Genomic DNA, 15,924 nt, shown 5'->3' with positions numbered 1-15,924 from the left:
GTAAGTTAGCTGTGCTGTGAAAACATTTGCAGATGTTGAGAACTGACTGCTCAGCATCTCTGTAGACTTCTGCCTATTGATATGAGAACGGGTCTGAATGCAGCTGAAAAACCACTCTGAAATACAGCTGCAATTTATGATCAGCTTTTAGACAGCATTCCAGCAACACTGCCTGGCTTTGCAGCCAAAATCCACAGCAGTATCAGTTTAACACTGGCTGTGTCCTCTCTTAGCATCACATATACTACACCGGCCACTCTTGCAGCAAGAGTGTTTCCCAGCCCCAAAATGACAGTCAGAGCAGTCAGGCAGGAGCTGAGCACTTCTCACATCTGTTATGGTTGTATTAACTCTTCACCCTTCCACAGGGCTGCAACAATGCTGCCTAAAGCCACAAGAAACAGGAAAGGGAGAGTTAAAGGAGACTGTTGAGGCAATACATTATTAAAATAGTATTTTCAGCCCCAGAGACTCCAGTTCAACTCCCATTTCCGTCACAAGTGAGGTACTGGGTTTATTCCAAACCTCATTTATTGTTCATTGCAACTGCAACACAAGTATTTTAGCAGAGCTTATAGTTTTGAGAGTAAGCCCTGATTTTTAGGAAGGGAAGAGATGACAGTGCAGGTTTTAGAAGTTTTGGGATTCTTTATACTTGTCTCCAGAAGCATTTAGGGAAACAGCATCTTTTGGAGAAAAAAAATACCCTCAAACCTCCATGCTGGAAATTGCTGTTTTCAATACAAAAGCTACACTGCTCTTCTGTTAGCTCAGTTGCTGTGGCCAGGGCTCTAAGAAAAGCCACACAAGTCACAAGACTTGCAGAAAAATGGCAGAAGCTGGCAAGTTTGCTTCCAGTCAGCAAGACACAGCTTGAGGAGCTTGCATAACGTCTGCTTCCAAGAAGCTTCCAAAAGCATGTTATGCTGAATTGCAAGAAGCTACTAACCAGGGACCATGTCATTTCCATTTGGTCATGGCTGGGTCTGCCAAAATTTGCCATGTCAGATGCTCTGGAGAAAACAGAGACACTGTTAAGATTTCAGACTCAGGGCTCATTCTTCCTGTATTGTGTCTTGCAGGAAAGCAAAGCAGTTATCTACTACAGTCAGCACCAGGCTCAGAGCTGTGACAAACCTGAAGGTCACAAAGGAAGCAAACACCAGCAACTTAATTGTCCTGTCTGCCCACCTACATGAGACAGCTTAAGAAAACTATGGAGCCACTTTATAGTCAACTGTTATTAAAATATTCACTAATAGGACTTTGAAAACAAAGCTGGACCTAAGTACAAAGTATCAGTGGGTCACCTGGAATAATTGTTTAAACATCTAACATTAAATTGTGCCCTCAGTTTCCTGTCACAGCGTTTTGATGCAGTCTTGCCTGCTCATCAGTAAACACTGAAATGTTCTCAGCTCTCTCTTCCCAGCTACCCCAGTATCTATAGTAGTTAGTTCTGAGTAACACATCCAGTCTGCATTACCAAACTCCATCAAGTCACCCCAAAATAGGCAGGATGTGTACTTTAGATGGCTCACAGACAAATGTAAATTAAGAGAAATAAGTTTTTGCAGTTTTTCAGAACCAGTCCTGCTTGCAGGCTGACCACCTCCAAACCTGACCAGAACATCCAAGTGCTGAAAGTCTCTAGGTACAAAACCCTGGGCTCATTCCTCTATAGAGCTGCGCTATACATCCCTGCCCTGAAAGACCATGCTCAAAAAATCAAGTGCTACCAGGCCATCTAGGGCAGCCTCTCATCTCCAAGAGTTTTCTAAGAACACACTCACTCCTCAAATCCTGCACCTGATCTATGCCAGCAGCCAAAGGTAGCTGCACCAGACCCAACCTCAGCAGAGCAGACCTAAGGAACCTGCAAAATACTGAGCAAACCAACCTGCATGAAGAACTAAATTTCTTGGCACAACACTTCTACAGAGAAGGCAGGCCTTTGCAAGGGCTCAGACAGACACTGGAGTGCCATCTTTAGAGTTTTCATTTATTGTTAAGAAAAACAGTTTATGACTTTATGCTTAAACTTTTCCAGTGCTATTTCAAGTGTCCACTAATGATATACACCTACATGACATGAGAGACACCAACAGCCTCTCCTTTAAGGATGGAGAAAAAGGTAAAAAAATTAATCGCTAAGAATTTAGCTTCAGAGCAAGGAACAGAATTCTACCACATGTCCACTTGCCTGTAATCAGAGATAGTATTCTTTAACCATGAGATTCCACTCTCTAGCAGAATGTGCAAAACCAGGTTGGAGACCAGGAAGAGAAAATTTCAAGTAGAATGAGAAATTGTCCCACTAGTAAGCTATTTTTCCCATCATGCATGACTAGATTTCTGGGTTTGGGCAGGGGAAGGGGGGGTGCTGGACCAGATTTAGTTTCATCTCTCCTCCCAACTAGCAGTACGCTGACTCATATGGTTCCAGATCTGTGAGTCCAAGAAGGAAAAAAGTATTATACTCAAAGTTTTTTGGGTGGTTTTTTTTAGTGGCATATCAAGGAAGTAGGTTTACACCACTTATTGTCAGTAAATCTCCTTTCACAGACGCCACCTCAGAACCAATTTTACACTGAGCACACAGGCTGAACACCATACGTTTCCAGATGACTGCCTGCCACCCCTTCACTAACTCTTCTGGTTTTGCCACTCAAATGCACTGCCTAAAACAAAAAACTAAGTACTGGCTCACATGGGTGGGGCACACATGGGTTTGCTCTTGTCCAATAAACTCACTGCTCGAGACATCATAATAAGTTTCACCCCAGTAGCTAGAACACAGCAAGAACTGTTTTCTTGATTAACTTATGCTAAGTTGTAAGCCACTTCCATTTCTCCTCAAAAAGATCCATCTTAAAAATCCTTATCCACAATTTTTACTCACACTTGTACAGACAGACTCAAACCTGAAGTACAAAAATAGGGACATTCGGGAATTCGCCAGATCAGGAAGGGGATTAACTTCCTGCCTTAGAATAACATTTTCAGAAGTCGCCTCAGATAGGAGGTGTTGCAGACAGACTCCCATTCCTTTTATTTAAGTCTAGCAGGATTCTGCCTGCTGAGTATCTGGAAAAGTCAGGGTCAAGGACTTGGCTTGGCATTCCCAGATAGGTATTGAAAACAATCAGTACCCTTTAAAAACAGTAGGTCATCTTTGCTTTGCCTGGTTTTATTTAGGTTTTTTGACTGTGTAATAAGCACATCAAGTTTTGAAAAACAGTAGCAGCTGACAGTTTAGCTTTTGGGAACTTTTGACTCCTTTCCCCACTGGTTCTGTTCCCTCTTTACAGCCTTGTATCACTGCATCCTGTTTACTGAGCAAACACACAAAAAATTCCACAACATTTACTTGTCTCAAAGTACAGTAAGGACTTATCAAAAAAACTCAAGATGTTCTAAGACTCTCAACTTGAGGATTATCATACTAACAAGGAGGGGTCCACATAAGGAAATGCAGCATCCTTGATCTGTCAGCTATCAGGTGATGAATTCTAGCAATGACAAGGAAATGTGTCATTTTTACACACCAGTAGGTCCAAACACCAACTTGCACAACACTGAGCATCAGGTTCCCCACTAGAGATACAGCTGGTTTCCTTTCCATGGGTAAGTTCTGATATGATCTGAGACATGCCATAACGATCTCTTCTTCCAGAGAATATAAGGCTAGTGGGCAGTTACCAGAAGCACAAGATCATCACTAAAGAGTTAAGCTGAAAGATACAGACAGCAAGATCTGCAGAGAACATGTAACTGCTGCAGGAAGTAGAAAAAATATTAGACTTTTACTTACTTGAGCCAAACCCTATAGGATTAAAACAAGCTGACAGAGAACAAACACAGGCAGACACTGCTGCTGCATCTACAAACACTGAGATTCACAGGTTTTTCCCTCACAGCCATCCATGTTATGTTATGTTATGTTTTAACTTAATCATGTATCTCCTTCTAGCATTCCTCCTTCCACAAGTGTTTGCTCAGAGCTCAACAGATCTCTCTTAAGTCAAATTATTTTATCTTGGGGTCTGCTGTAACACATTACCCATTTCCCCCAATGCTCCATATTTTTTTCCTTCCACAATTAATCCAAGACAAAAATAGGTATTTTCTTCACTAGAGACCAAAGACTGACTGCCATTTGAAGGCCTTATCTGATCATAATTTATTTCTCTAAGCAGCAGAATCCTACTCCTGGCTCTTGCACCATCCACTGCAACCCTAAATAAGTCAGTTCACAAGCAGTGCCTATGTCTTTAAGCTGCAAATACACAGGATTTGACTGGCTCACAGATGTATTTATCACATAACAATTAAGGGCCCATGACTTGCAATTAATCATCTCTCTGACAGCACACATCTCAAATCAGAACCCTCAAAAATTTAGAAGAATCGCACTTAAGAACCTCTTTTGTGGCCAAAGCACATGCCATGAATGTATCTTCTTGTTTAAATTTAAATCTGCTCCTGAAGTACTGCAACGATGCTCAGCATTGCCCAGTACAACAGACATTCCCAATCTATACATAATGTAGCTATGACTTTTACTAAGATTTGAACACTCAGTCCTCAACGCTCAAGCTTGCAAGGCACACACTGCAGCAGAAGCCTGAGTAACTTAAAAGTACAAAGATCATCAACAAAACAGTTTTCCTGCAGTAACAGGCCAAGTATCTCGATCTCTTTATGCACCCCTTTAAGATCCTTCACTTCTACATAGTTACTAAATACTGCTGTTGGCCTCTGCAGGTATTTTGCTGGGGAAGCTTTCCATAACAAAGCAAAGTATGTGTTATCAAGGAAGGCATTCCCTCATCATATCTTGGGGGTGTATTTATCTCTAAATGGCTGTGGAAGGTATTAAGTTGCTCCTCAAAGTTATACCTGAAGCCAAACTAAACCCTGCAGCTTCAGGATCTAGCTTTGCATCACCGGTACGGTACGGGACAAAGAAAGGCAAAGAGACGCTTGCTGCCAGGCCCATGCCTGATTTTGTCATAGCAATTACTGCAGCTATGCCTAATGAGTATTTAGCCTTTCCACTGCCACAGGCACTGCAGTGCTGCATTTTCCCTGCTCTTTTACCTAAGTGGAAATTTCAGTGTGTTAGAAGAGGCAAGGTTAGCCCAACATGGTTGAGTTTGGGCCCACACCTGTCTCCTGATTCCTTCCAGGCAACACACGAACATCAGGGAATTCAGCATATACCATCAGAGCCTGGTGACAGACTGCTAAGTACCCCTATTTTGCGTGCACAGTTCCCAAGAGAGGATGCTTGTGGGGTACCAGATTCCAGCTCGGGTCTGGGGTCAAGTAAACGCTGATTCACTTCTCACAACTTTGGCACTGCTTAGGTCCCTTGATCATAAACAAGATGGTTTCATCTCCATTCAAGTCCTTCCACCCACTGTTCCCAGCCCTTAGTCACTGCCTCCTCAGCAGCCCCCTGAAACCATCTGTTCTGGAGAAGTCAGAGGTGCCTTGTTTTCCCCACGAAGAGCAATGCAGCTGTCCCAGCAGGGCTGAGCAGCACCCTGCCTTGGATCAGACACCACCACCACCACAAGGCACAGACATTCAGGGAGCCAGCTGAACACAGCCCAGTGCTTTTAGTTTTCCTGTTCGTAAAGCACAGATAACAGTAATACTCCCACAAATCCAAAGATTTGTGTAACAGTGCTCTGAGATCATAGGATTTAAAGAAAACATATTTGTTATTTTTACATGGCAAAGTAAGAGCGGCATGAACATGGATGATTATACAAACAGCCTAGTGGGCTGTCTTGTACAACCTCCTCAGTCATTTGGGCTCTCAAATCAAATTAGCACATACCACATGCTTTGTTCTTTTCTTCAGACCAATTTTGCTGGTACAGGTGCCTGCTCCAAGACCTATTTATTTAGAAAAGGAGCCAGCAGGGAAGTAACAACACCTTAAGAACAAACTAAATGCTCCCTAAGGTCCCTTCCAACCTGAGTTATCCTACAAGCCTATAACCACACCAACAGGAAATGCCTGGAGCTCAACCAATTAACCTTCCTTCCAGTTCTGGTGCCCAGGATAAACCAGTCTGTGGAGAGATGTGTCACCTGTCCGGCTTCTACATGGCTTCTCGTTTCTTCAGTGATTTTATCACCACCAGCCGGTATCCGAGTCACCATGCTGAGACTCCAGCAGCAAAAGCACACATAGCAGCCACACTGACATCTGGTATTATAAATACAAGCTCTGCACTGTTGGATAATCTGTTAACAGCAGAGTAAGTGTCACTGAAAAAGCAATTAGCAGCAACTAGTAAGCCATCACATTCCGGAGGCAAAAAAAAAATTTGTTTGGTAAGACACATAACTAAACACTGATTGCAGGCAGCATCATTCTTCCCTGCTTGGCCATTTCCAGCATGTGTGGGACTCGGTGTTACTGCAAGGTACCTGCAGCAGCCCTGGACTGAAGCCCTGCATAGCCACAACACAGGTCTGGCAGGGGGCAAGTGTGCTGTCCTGTTACGGAAACATGACTTGATGACAATTTGAAAGGAGCCCTGCAGGTCCCGAGCAGGGAAACCAGCCCTGGTGGGGCCTCCAGACCCTCTGCTGAAGTGTCTGCATCATGCTCATCAGCCAGTATGAAGCACATCAGCATTTGTTCTCGCACAGATTTCCATCCACTCAGAGAGAAACTCATCAGCGCTCACATTCACTGTGCAGCGAGCAGCTGCTGAGCAATAGCTGCACCACCATCCTGGTATCAAGCTGGAGCAGTGACATATGTCATGTCCACACTACAGCAATAATTGTATTTGTACACATTAGGTCTACACATAATTTCTTCTTATGACTGTTCAGACAAGAAAATAGCCCCTACCACAATTACACTGAGGAGCCATGCTTATTCTGGGTACTATTTCCATAGCTCCTTATCATGGCTTCCAGTACCCACACAGAAAGGAAAGAGACTGTACATTACAGCAGGGCCCCAACACTACTTTAACAGGATTGGGGTTTGCAGCATATACACATACATTCTATGGTAAGAGGTCTCAAGTTACCAGTCTCTAAACTAGCCAGCACTCAAGGGTATCAAATGGAGAAAGATCTCTTCACACGGACATCTTCCATTTCCCCTCCAATTATTTCCTCTAAATGCTTTTCTACGGACAGCTCTCAGCTCCTGCTCAGGGGACCCTTCATTATTTCATTTTCTAAAAGCCACAGCACTATAACTTGCTGCTAGAGAGACAGCTGATGGGACACGATGAGGTCACAAGTTCTCCTGTGACAGGAGTCATCAGAAAGAGACAGAAAACCATTGAATTCATATATTTTCCATCAAGCAGATAAAATCCCCAGTTTTAAATTGGTGCCAGTGGAGATGCACCAAGGATTAGTAAATCCCCTTGTGTGGTTGATGTAAAGGAGAGGAGCAGTGTACCCCAATACACCAACTGTCCTTCCTTCAACAAACCCTCCTCTGGTCCAGCAGCCCTACATTATCTACGACACCACTGCAGCACTGCCTGCACAGATCCTCTAAAAAGGATTTACGAGGTTTGACTGCCAGTACTTAGAAAGCATGAAAACAGCAGAGCCAACAGGTGAACCCATTTTGCTCACAGATTTCAGAATCCATTTTCCCCTTCTTAGAAAGCTACAAAAGTCCAACAAGTTTTTCACTTGGGGAGCAGGAATTTTCTGTGACTACAGACAAACAAGTGGATCCTGGACTATGACCTGAGAACCACGCACTGCCAACAGAGGCTCAGTAAAACGTGTCTCTGCAATGTCCTTCCATTGGCATGATCCCAGCATCTCTGGGGGATACACTGCATGGACCTTTGGAAGTTAGCTAGAAAAGATCCCAAACTCTTTAAATTTTGTACTCTTATTTTCCCAAAACTCTTTGAATCTACGGCAAAGAAGAAAAATTTTTGTTTTGACCATGCTTTCTTTGTACCAGATACAATCCCTGTGCCTTCCTCCTAGTACACAGCACACCCTGCACTCACTGCTCAAAGATACCCTTGAAGAGGTCCAGAATTTGGGGCTACTTGCAGCTAAACAAGCAATTAATCCACACCACAGACCCTTCTGACAGTGGAAAAGCTTTATAAGCCATCCAACAGCAAACAGCTTAAAAGAAAAAGTGGGGGTGGGGGAACAAGATCCAATAGATGTTGTTTGCTGAAAGAGAAAAGCCCACGCAAGCATCTGACCAGGTATCAGCAGTCACTGCTTTTAAGGCAAGTCACCAGAAACCTGCGTGCTCCTCATAGCATAAAAAGACACCTTGATAACTAAAACCCGTATATAACTTAATACAATTAATTAACAGGGCCAGGAACAAGGTGAGGAACAACCCCCCCTCCCCAGGTGTTGTGTGTCTGCGCTGAAGGAGATATTCAGGCAGCGCGGTCTGCAATTTACTCAAGTTGCAGATGATGAATGCGAAGGTCACATGAAGGGAAGACACCAGTATATTGCCTGTCACAAAATGGTAGCACCCGGGGATTTGAGCATATAGGAGAGCTATAACCCCGTCCTTCCTATAGCCTCCCTGCAGCTCCTGACATGGCATCCGCTATGGAGGACAACGAGCCTGGGCTGGGGGAGGGGGACGAAGCAGATTAAACTTAAACACCCTCCGCATCACCCCCCCGCAGCGACAACATCCATCTCTGAGCCCCGCGGTCCCACACCGAGCAGGGGATGGATGGAGCCGGTCCCCACAGCCACTTCAGCCCCCTGCGTTATGTAACAGCCAAGACAAGGGGGGGCTCCCACCGGCCGCCAAGGTGCGGCAGTGGCGGGGACCCCGCTGCGGAATGCCCCCAGGCGGAGAGCCCTCCCTTCCTCACTCCCTCCCTCCCTCCCGCGCCTCCTCGTACCCCTGCACCGCAGCGCCCGGGCGTCCTGCAGCGCTGCCCGCGCACCACACACTCGCCGAGCCGAGTGGCTGCGAGCGGAGCGCTGTCCTCGCACCGCGCTCCAAGTGCCCGCACCGCGCTGTCCGTGCAGCGGCTCTGCCCGCGCTGTCCCTGAGCTCGTCCCCGCACCGCGCTGCCCGTGCGGAGCCTCTGCCCGCGCTGCTCCCACACCGCGCTGCCCGCGGACCCCGCGGCGCTGCCCCCGCACGGCGCTGGCCATGCGGCAGCTCTGTCCGCGCCCCCCCGGGGACACCCCCCGCTCACCTCCCGACGAAATTCTCCAGCACGGAGCTCTTGCCGGCGCTCTGCCCCCCCACCACGGCGATCTGCGGCAGGTCGAGGTTGGCGTTCTGCCCGATGGCGGCGAAGGCGTCCTGCAGCCGGTTGACCAGCGGGATGAGATCCTCCATCCCGCGGTTCCCCATGGTTGCGGCGCGGCTCCTCGCACAGGCGAGCTCGCACTAACCCTCCCCGCAGCCCTCCCCGGCTCTGGGGCCGGTGGGCAGCGGCTCCAGCCCGCGCCCCTCGCCCCGCTCGACGCCGCCCGGGCTCCGCTCGCCTCAGCCCGCCCGCCGCGCCTGTGAAGCGCCCCGTGCTGCCGCCAGGGGGCGTTAAAGGTACCGGCGCCGCGCTGCATCCTGGGAGATGTAGTCCGGCGGCTGCGAGAGGCCGGGATAGGGGTGGCACCGGTGTCTGTTCCCAGAGACCTGGCAACGGGGCTCGCTCCCCAAAACCAGAGCAGTGCAGGCTGTCCCGGGAGCTGCGTGGGGTCGTGTCTGTGTGCGGAAGGTTGACACACCTGTGTGGCCCAGCCGGTGTGGGTGTGCAGCCCGGTAAGCCCGCCCCGCAGTCAGTCACGGTGCACCTCTCTGTGGGCCCGTACCGCCAGCACAGTGCCACGGTCCCTGTGGCGTCCGCTCCCTGCAGCTGTGCAGCGCTGCCAGCGAACAGGTAAGATTTGGTCGAAGGACCCACATGGCTTGGTTACTACACCTGCACAATATGATCCTCTCAGCCACACCGTTCAGTCAGTGCACCATGGTTTGGTCACAGTACTTGGGAACGGGCTGGCACCTGTATGGGAGGGCTTTGTGTGAAGACAGCACCTGTGAAATCACCAGAATACAAGAAACATTTGAGATTATTAAACTGGAGGATTGCTAAAACACTACCACTCTGTAAGCATCTGGTCTAGCAGGAGGTGTCCCTGCCCATGGCAGAGGGCAGAATGAGATGTTTTTTAAGGTCCCTTCCAACCCAAGCCATTCTGTGGTTCTGCTGCTTCATTCAAACACAGATGAAAAATGTATCATTTTCTGTTTATAGCTGTGAAACAGTAGATGTTGTTGCCAGTCTTGCTTTAGAGAAACACAAACAGGTGTTTCATTTTATGCACCCAGATTTTGTTTTTAAAATGACTTGTCTGCAATAAAGAGGGAACAGCTTAGCTTTAGGTTTTTGAAAGGGATGGGTTTTTAATAAGAATATAACATGAGGCCCTATTTGATTTCAAAGTATAGCAATGAAAACAAGTGTTCAAAAAAGCATCTGATGGCTAGCAATGACTCAGAAGGATGGAGAATGTTGCATTTCAAACAGCTCTCAGTTCGTGCTACCCAAGACTCCTATTCACAGCTCAGAGAGAGATGGGGGTGGTGGGAGAAATTAAATACAAAAAACTGCAACAGATTTTGAGCTGTCTGTTTTGTTTTAAATGGCAGCTTTTTAGTTATAATAATTATAATGAGTATTTCACAGATGTCCATCAAATTTAATCCATGCAAAAATACCTACCTGGACATACAGAGAAACTGAGGCAACCATGGTGAGGGATGAATTTGCCTCATGCTCTAACACATCACCAGTGTGCAGGTAAGAACATTGAAGGAAGGGAAGGGAGCTGCTCCATCTGTATGGGTAACACCATTGTAGGGCATATGTGGGCAGTTTTGGGGGTTGTCAATGCTATTTTTTCCTCTCGGCAAATTACCCAGTAAATCTCAAGAAATAAGCTTAAGAAACTCAATATAGACTGTGGACAAAAGGCTTTGAGCATCCATGCAGCCATTCTGATAATTTATGTTGAAGGAGTCTGGAAGAAAACCCACGGTAGATAGCTGCTTCTTGTAAGACATCACCACAAAAAGAGCAATGAAGAGTATCAAAGGCTCAAATAATGATGTCACCTTCCTCCCTGGATCAGAGCTGAAGCTCAGGGAACTTTAGACCATGAGGATCTTTGAAGCTTTATTTGAGGAACCATAAGAAGAAAACTGTCCTTTTCCCAGAGCTTGCTGGGGAACTTCCAGTTCACCAACTGCAATACAGAGAAAGAATTCCCAGTCACATCACTCCAATCACCTCACACAATCTACCAGCTGTACTAAAAACTCTCAGTGGCCATGACCAGCTTCGCCTGGGGCTTCTCCCCATATCTGTGGGCCTGGGAGCTTTAATTAAGCTCAGTTCAGGGCCATCAGTCTCTGCTGAATTATGGAGACGTGTTTGTCTCTGGTTCAGTTGCAGCCTGTGGTGTCTTTGGGTCTGAGTTCCGCTCATGGGTTGACTCCTTAGCTTTGTCCCATGTAGTCTGAGTAGGTATTTTGTTCTGGGTGAGTCAGCTCTAGAAATAATCATTCTGGTTATACCATTCTTTTGGAAAAGCTAAAATGAAACAAATCCATTTGCTTTGAGAAATGTTTGTGAAAGACTATTGAAAGTACAGTATGTCAACAGCTGATGTTGAAGACTGAGGGGAAAAGTAGGGTTTATGTTGTCAGTTGAGGAGCTCATACAGTACAAAGGCTAATGCATGACTTCTTTGCAGGTGTTCTTTCCTATGTTATCTAGTTTTATTTTTCTGTGAAATTCATACTTAGTTCTTGGGAAATGTGGTCCTTTAGGGGATGTATTGGCAGGTTGGGGGGGGGGTGTTGGCCTAACTGAAGTCTTAAAGGGCAAAACTGGACAGGAGGGTTGAGGGGAGCTAATAGGGTGCTCTCCAGGTATACAAGAAAGGAATAAAAGGAATGGTGGAAGTGGTGAAACGTGCAGAAATATTGGCAAACTTTACATGGATCATTAGTGTAAAACTGAGAGACGCACAGAATCTGCTCCGGCTTCTCTGTCCTGCAGAGATGTTTGTAAGCAAATGAGCTGCAGTGTCCGCCTGCAGCGTCGCCCTAAAAAACTCATTAACAGTGTGAAGTCTCAACGCTTCTGCAGCAACTGCAACGGCAACCGCTCAGCCCAGAGAGATTGAACTCGAGCATCCGAGACAGCGAGGCTTGGATTTTCTGAAGCTTTACAAACCTACACCTCCCGTTGATGAAAAAGCGAACTGCAGGCACTCGGAATCGCTCCTGAGCCTTCCATTTTCTCTCCTGCCACAAACTGAGTTGCAAGGATGTTCTCAGCAAACGTACCTTTTGATTCTGTAATGCCTCCTACCTGCAACTTACGCAGCAGTTTGTAGCAGACTGAGCAGGAAAAACAAAAGGAATTTTATAAACTGGAATGAATAGGAAAAATCTATTTCTTTCTGCCTTGGTAGAAAAACTGAAGATGTGAGCAAAGAAAAACAAGGGGGATGAAAGATTTCCTCCCTCCCCTTCTCCCCCCCCAGTTGCTATAAATATTTCTGAATGTACTTTAACATGAATCCCTAAAAATGCGTGTGGCCAAGCATATGTGTGTTTCTATGTATGGCTATCAACATAACGACAGTTGTGTATGCTGGTTTTGTCGCCTCATGCAAATAGGACTCCCAGTTTAGTTAGCATAATTAGAAATAGACATTTGAGAACTGGATTCTGTCCTTCATTCCTTGCCCTTGCAAAAATAACACATCTAGTCCTCAGAGGAAAAAAGAGGCAAAAACGTGGAATGCAATTAGCTTATGAGTCTCTAAGTTACTTGCAAACTGTTTCTGCTGACTCCAGGTAGTGTGAATGTTTAGAATATATCACTGTGGGTCTTGAAGTGGACAATTCTGGCCTTTTGGGTTCTTAAAAATGCTTATAAACACAGGTGAGAATTTAAATGGAATGTTTAAAAGCAGAGGTTAAATGTTCCAAAAAGAAACAGGCCTAGGATTGTCATTGTCCATACCAATATAGACTCCATGATACAGCTGACCAATAGTTAAAAATATTAACTAAAATTAGCCTCTTAAATTTCCATAACTATGTAAAGATGCCTACAGAGATAGAAAACACTTAAGTACCTATGTTATAGTACTTAAGTGCTACTATACTATAGCAATGGTACCATGGTAACATCATTGATCTCTTGAGGTATCAGTTGCTCAGAGAAAAAAAGTTGATTTCTAATGCTTCTATTAATTGCAAAAGCTATTTGAAAGAAAAGCAGCTTTTAATTTTTGAGTTTTCAAATATAAAGCTTTTCTTTGTAGAATAATGTAGTGAAATGCTTCTTCATGTTCTGTGCTTAAACTGAACTGGTGTGAAAATCCCCCAAAAAGAGATAAAAGAAGGTAAATGTAGTGTATAAGACACTGGGACAGTATTACTGTTAGTATGACTCCCCAGAATATACATAAGGAAAGAAATAAGCTGAACGTACAGTCCATTAAGAATGGGATCTGCACATGGATGTGAGTTTAAATTAATATTTTAAGAGCAACAAAGCTGAGTTCTCTGTGCTTTCTGCATCCAGTGAGATGTCACAAAATAGCTCCTGCCATATATTTTACCTTGTGAGACTGAAAATCACTAAGAGGAGCTGATTGACCATGTGGTAAAATGCATCTAAAAACTGTATCTTTACCTCCTGTGGGCCTGTCCTGCCCATCAAGAAATATCAGGAATAGGTTTCTAGAACTGTATTACAAAGAATGAGGGCAAACATCCCTTAAGGCACAGATCATTTTGGTTAGAAATGTTGTATGAATCCAGTCCTCCTCCAGATAAAACAGACATGGAAAACAGTGTGATTCCAGTAAGTAATATCAGCTGTTAAGAGCGTGTCTGGTGAAACTTGACCCATTCTTTCAATAGATGGGCCCTCAAAACAGGAGAAAAAAGTATTTTAAAGCTCCATATGCTTTCTCTCCAAGAAGTTTGTGAGGCTTAAATACATTATGGTGAGAACTAGTTATATCCTGGTGAAATGGATGAGTAATAACACCATCCTTGCAGTTTGCAGAGGAAATGGTGGGCACCGCAGTATGCTTGTGCTGTCATAGGCACTGAGAAACACTTGGGTTTTCAAAAGTGATGTGGCTTCACCAAGGGTTGCATACCAAGTCTTTTTCAAAGCCAAAATTAAAACATAAAACTGCACAGTGCAGTCATAATGTTGGGAATTAGAAATCTCTGGTTATCTGCATGCCTGATCTGGTCCCTGGAAAAAATTCATGTAGCCCAGCAAGAACTTGGCTATATAATACAATCCAGCTCCCGAATAAAAAGCATTCATATGGTCTGTCCTCTTATCTGCCAACAAATTTCATAACCCTGATCTAATCATACAGAAGTGTAGTGCAGGTTGCCTTATGGTCGTGATCCAGCAACTCCACTGATTATAGTCTCTGTATTACAGGGCACTTTCTGGTTCAAGGTCTTACTTTGAACTTCTAAATCTTATTCTGTTTCATTCACTCCAATTGCCAACGAGGCACTCCCATGCCTAGGGGATGCATGGGTTGTTTTTGAGTGATAGTGCTGTAGTCTGCATTGTGTAGTCTGCATTGTGGCTCTTTTTAAGGTTCTGTGTATTCTCCCATTATGACCTGTATTTGCCACTGCACACTGAGTAGTGAGTTGCTTAATTATTGAAAGGGAGATGTTCCTTACAGGAAAAGCAACTGTCAGTGGATGGGAGGTCAAGGTCTGCGTACGAATAATCACTGGGCACTGACAGCACCCTTTGGCTGTCAGCCTGACACACTGTTTTGTTGCTGGTAGTGAAAGAAAGGATCCTAACCCAATTTTCTGCAGTTTCCTTAGATCTCTGTATGACTTTCAAACTAAATGGTGTGATTACCTGAATCTGGAGCTTTCTTTTCTGGATTCAATTAAACCCTCTCTGGTAGGTGTGATGTTCACATTTGTACATAAAGGCATGTCTGAAATCAGCCTTTGGGTTGCAGGATGATGGAGCAGCACGTCTTTGCTTCCTACAGCCCTAGCCTGTTGTGTTGTGCAGACACAGGACCAAATCCATGTCCAGATTTGTGTTCAATGCAGTAGATCTATGGACTATTTATAAACTCAAAAATGTTGTTTATTTAATGATTTCTATGTAGGACCTCAGAGAGAAAAGCCCACTCTATGAGGGGAGCCTCTAGACGATGTCAGAACATAAAATCTAACAGTGGAGAAAGGCTTGGTTACCTGCATGTTTCATTAGCATGGTGTTTTGTAGATTTCCAAATGTTACATACAAAGAATACTTACAAGAGCTTTAGTTGTAGAATTAAGAACAGAGGACATCAATTTCAGATTTGCATTTATCTATACAGCCTGAATTCTGCCTTTCCCAAGTCTGGCTAATTTATGGACTGGGATTGTAGGATTAACCCTTTCCCCCACTGCTGCAAGCCAGCCAGGCCAGTGGCTGCTCTAACAGCATGATTACAGGAGCAGAGGATGAACTATGCAAAATTATTTTAAAAGACTCCGTGCATGGTTTTTTGCTCCATGTGTGTTCCCTAGGATGACATTTAAGTTTTCATGCTTAACAGGACAACATTTTCTCTGTGCAGACAGCCATAAAGGACTCTGGACATGAACAGAGCCCATCATTGATTAATATGGATGGTCATCTCGAAATTGATTATTGTAAAATCAGGACGGTATAAAAAGGCCCAAAGGAAAAAATCAACATATGCTGCTGTACTGAAAATTATTAACAATAACTGTATAAAACCAGTAACTGTCTGTGTTCAGCTTACAATGCTTTCAGGTAAAAATTGATTCCAAGGACTTTAATGAATCAAGTAGTCTTTATTGGCATGAAT

The 15,924-nt window shown here is 44.8% G+C and overlaps 1 protein-coding gene across 19 annotated transcripts in view; it reads right to left on the bottom strand.

Annotated features, from left to right (window-relative positions):
- The window catches only part of DNM1 (dynamin 1), a 66,379-nt gene extending 56,859 nt beyond the window's left edge, over positions 1-9,520 (bottom strand). For 13 of the 19 annotated variants that reach the window (XR_004244095.1, XR_004244094.1, XR_004244091.1 and 10 more), the window contains exon 1: positions 9,207-9,520. Coding sequence is in view for 12 of the 19 variants with exons in the window: in XM_032130990.1 (XP_031986881.1) it covers positions 9,207-9,367 (161 nt within the window). In the remaining 7 variants the exon portion in view is untranslated. The remainder of the gene's footprint in view (positions 1-9,206) is intronic. The other 6 variants (XR_004244090.1, XM_032131002.1, XM_032130993.1 and 3 more) reach the window with 1 other exon arrangement.
- Between the last annotated feature and the right edge of the window lie 6,404 nt (positions 9,521-15,924).

This window comes from Corvus moneduloides, chromosome 21, assembly GCF_009650955.1.
Source record: "Corvus moneduloides isolate bCorMon1 chromosome 21, bCorMon1.pri, whole genome shotgun sequence".
NCBI lineage: Eukaryota > Metazoa > Chordata > Aves > Passeriformes > Corvidae > Corvus > Corvus moneduloides.
This window is presented reverse-complemented; position numbering and strand designations above follow the sequence as displayed.